This window comes from Muscardinus avellanarius (assembly GCF_963383645.1).
Source record: "Muscardinus avellanarius genome assembly, chromosome: 1".
NCBI classification, from domain to species: domain Eukaryota; kingdom Metazoa; phylum Chordata; class Mammalia; order Rodentia; family Gliridae; genus Muscardinus; species Muscardinus avellanarius.
The window spans coordinates 37,184,938-37,189,011 of record NC_137786.1 but is presented as its reverse complement, the minus strand read 5'-3'; the positions used below and the strand labels follow the sequence as shown (position 1 = coordinate 37,189,011).

The window sequence follows — 4,074 nt, the reverse complement described above, 5'->3', positions numbered from 1 at the left end:
CTCTAATTCTTTGCTAAACTCAACTACTAATATATATTAGTCTAATCATATTACCAGCTAACTCATGACTTTACTGTAGTCTACGTACCACCCAATATTTATTCTCAGCATACAGAGCAAGTCTTATAAGAACAGTTTAATAGACAACATTTCAATCTAGTCTTTGATATATTCATTACTGAAGTACCAGAATGTACTTTCCAAGCTAAGGCACATTTTCAAAGCTGCGGGAAGGTGAGCCACGGTAAAGCTCAGTTCTGTTATATAAACATGTACCAACTCAGTGACTTCCCATCAAGAAGCACACAGACTAGTCCAAGGGGGAGGATAAAACCATGTCTTGTTTGCTCCTTTCCAATTCATCAGATAATATTTATCAAGTGTCCAGAGGACAAAGAGTACTCCTCTAGACACTCTTCATACTAATAGCTCTTTCTAGAGCATTAAACTACCTCAAAAATCTGCCAATGGCCCCAACCAGGCTTAAGCTACTATGAGACAGAAACTACTAGTTATGTGTTCTAAATGTATACATTCAAAGCTACCATTTAAAAAAATAAATTGAACAGTAGAAAAACCTGGAGGAGGGTAAAAGGTATATTTTGCTATCACAATATTAAAATCATTTTAATTGTGTGTGTGTACATAGAGAAAAACAGTTCAATTTAAATATGATAGTAAAAAACAGGAAATAAAGATTTTACTGAAAGAATATAGCACCTATCCCAAGCTGCAATTATAAACAGATTCACTAAATAATAATTTGCCTAAGATCCAACAAAACCCACCAACCAACCAAAAAAAACTCAACACACCCACAAAAATATCCACCCAAACCTAGAGTATGTGGTGATAATTAATACATTTCTATGAAAATTCTCTGCCTTTCAATCCTCTAAAATAAAATTAAGGTCATTATGTGACTAATGATCCCATTAGGAGGGGGTAAATACTGAAAGTAAAGCAGTCTTCAGCCTTGGTTCAGCTCTCTCTTCAAATCTCTCTATTCAAAAGTATTTAATATTAGATATAATAGTTTTGATTTGTTAGAACAGTGACATGTTTTTCACTGGCCAAAAGCAGCTGAACAAATGAAAAGCTGTGATATGAAGCATTTGACTTCCGAATCAGAATATTCTATTAAAATGATTGGTGAACATCTAACTGGCCAAAAGGAATGGCACCCATCATTCAAATCCAAACAGACTTACTCCCCCCAACCCTTCAAAGGAACAGTAGGTATAATATCAAAAGAAAGGTTTTTTATGGTTTTGTTGTTATTTTTTAGGATCAACTGTAAAAGGTCAACAATATGTTAACAGCAGCTATGGACAAAAAGAGAGAGAGAAAAAAAAACAATGGATGAATGGATTCTGCTGGATGTTTGCTCATCTCTTTCTGTATTAGCCAGAAAATTGCACCTGGTTGATTTTGAAAGTTTATTTATACAGGTCTTATCTCAAATTCTTCACCAATTTAGAGTTCTGTCTACCTAAGAGATCTATAACCATGTAAAAGTTTTCTCTTTATCTAGGTCAGTGTCACTCAAAGTAGACTCTATTTCATTCATTGTGCTAGGACTCAGAGCTTCCTGCAGACTGGGCTCCAAATCATCTATGTCTGTTCCATCTCCTTCCAGTGTCCCAAGGTCCACATTTGTCCTGGGCATGGCTTCAGGGTATTCTGGGAAACAGTTCTGCTGTGACTGCAGGATTCTTTGGTTGATAGCATCATCTGTATCCATGTCATCATCACTGTTCGAAGAGTCCTCTGGGGTACAAGGGACACTAATGCTTTGTTCATTCATTGTACTCTGGTCTTCAGAGTGATAGGTGCCACTGTTAGAGATATCTGGACTATTGGTCATTGTGGGTCTCAATTCCTGAGACATCACAGGAGAAGATACTGGATTTTGAGTCCCATCATCCTGCTCCACTGTTGGCAACTGGCTATGGAGAGCTAATGTCTGCCAAAGCACTTCTTCCTGTTTCAGCCACAGATTCTCTTCCTCCACCTGCAGTTGTTGCAACCACCTCTGTACCTGCTGGCTAAAGCTGGTGTCACCCTTAACACCTCCTTGCAGGCTCTGGGGAGCCATGGGTGGAGGCTGTGCCACTGGTGCACTTTGACTGATTCTCCGATTCATGGCAAACTGAGGGTCAAGCGTTGGGTCTAGCCAAGAGGTTTTCTTGTACTTATGGTTTATATAGTAAATTTTTCCATTATGAGTCATGACTTGTACCCATCCATCACAAAGATGACCTGAGGGCAATCGCATCAAATTCTGCTGCAATGGTGGATTGGTGGGGGCTGCAACATTCATCTGAGAGAGAATGGCCTTCCTGGGGTCCTGCCATGTTGCTGTCTGATAAAAGTGATTTATAAAGTATCTCTGACCAGAAAATGTCTTGGCCATGGTCCATCCTGATGGAAGAGGCATGTCATCAGGTATCTCAAAAGAAGACTGTTGAAAATGTTGAGCTGTGGATGTAACTACTGGATTGGAGATTACTCTGGTGGGGGTCAGTGACCCAAAAAAACAGGCTCCTAGCTGCAGGAATGCTGGACAGGAATGAGCTCGTACGTGATGCGGTGCTGGGGCTTTTGCAGTGACTGCATCAGCACTGGCCTTTCGGAAGTGGAACTTGGTAACTGGTGGCAGGAAGGAGTCAGGAACCTTCTGGAGCCTTGTGGACATGGTCTGGGACATGTTGGCTATCTTGGGGTTTATAATAGTGTTGAGCTTCTTCAGGTCCATCTCCAGCTCCCCATAGACATTCATGATTTGGTGCCTGGCCTTGGGGGTTTGCAGTGCCACCTGGGTCTCAGGATGTGCTGGCCGCCAGGACACTGATGATAAGCCCTGCTCCTGAGGGTTCTGAGGGGTCAGCTGAGGTGGCTACTGGTGCCCAGGATCCATGATATATAGAATCTAAAAAATGCAATAAAAATGGATCAGAATATCTAAAAGAGAATCATTGACATCTGCACCTTCACTGAATAATGTGTAAAGTCATTTAGTAATGTATTAAAAATATGAATGTGTCTCTATGGTGGTATTATTGTAACATGGATGGGAAGAAATCAAGATATTTTCCCAGACCTAGATTCTATTTTGGATGTAACTACCCTAACTTACTAGGTTCCTCTGGAATCAGTGTGCCACCACCAGGCAGACACATTTTTTACCCTGCCAGATTTTTTCTCACTTGGTCTTGGTGAAGTTGATGCTAAAATATAAATTACCAACTAAACACAGGAATGATAAAGCTAATACATATGCAACCTGGGTGTGAAAACTTTAATGGTAATCCTTAGTCTGAATCTGACATGAAATGTTTAAGCTAAAATGAATGAAAAACAGATGCTGAGGTAAGAAGCAACAGGATTTTTTGGAAAGATGCTTCCTTTGTTAGCAAATCATCACTGGGTAGGTCTCTCTGATTTGAGCAATTTAACATATACAATAAAATATAGAGAGCAAATACCTGACTTTTGCTGATGTTTTAATTGGGGATAGACTCTTTTCCAAATTGTTTAATGGGTTCTACAATAATATCCCAAGGTACACATTTTTAATGTATTTTTGGAAAGGGAGCATTAAAGTAAATAATAACTTGAATTATAGTGATCACTTAGCAACTTTGTTTTCTTCCCATTTTTCTCTATAGTAACATGTTAAGGTATTAATGCAATTTAGACTGCTAATTTCTAAATTAATAGTTATCCGACTTTAAAATTTCACTCCAAATTTAATTACGTTAATGATACCTAATGTGTTTATTTACACAGGAATCAGTCAGCCCTTAAGCTATTTCTTGACCGCTGACATTTAAATCTATTTTGCCTAAGCATTTTTATTAAGTATATCAATGACAATATTAATTTATAAGTTTTCCTATCTATGAAAACTGAAACTTCCCGAGGGCGAATAAAATATACCAGATTCAATGCTATTATAACTCAATGTTAGCATCATAAGGTCTTTTCTTAAATCATTTATTTCACTGTGGTTAGAGAGTATTCTCTAAAATATTTCAATCCTTTGAAATTTGTTCAACTTATTTTTATGAT

General features: G+C 38.2%; 1 protein-coding gene across 1 annotated transcript; it reads right to left on the bottom strand.

Moving 5' to 3' along the window:
- Window positions 1-1,501: 1,501 nt before the first annotated feature.
- Window positions 1,502-2,416, bottom strand: LOC308267273 (transcriptional coactivator YAP1-like; the record flags this gene model as incomplete). The annotated part of the gene is made up of 1 exon (XM_080701881.1): window positions 1,502-2,416. One exon carries the CDS (start codon window positions 2,414-2,416, stop codon window positions 1,502-1,504), a length of 915 nt encoding a protein of 304 aa, XP_080558007.1.
- Window positions 2,417-4,074: the final 1,658 nt, after the last annotated feature.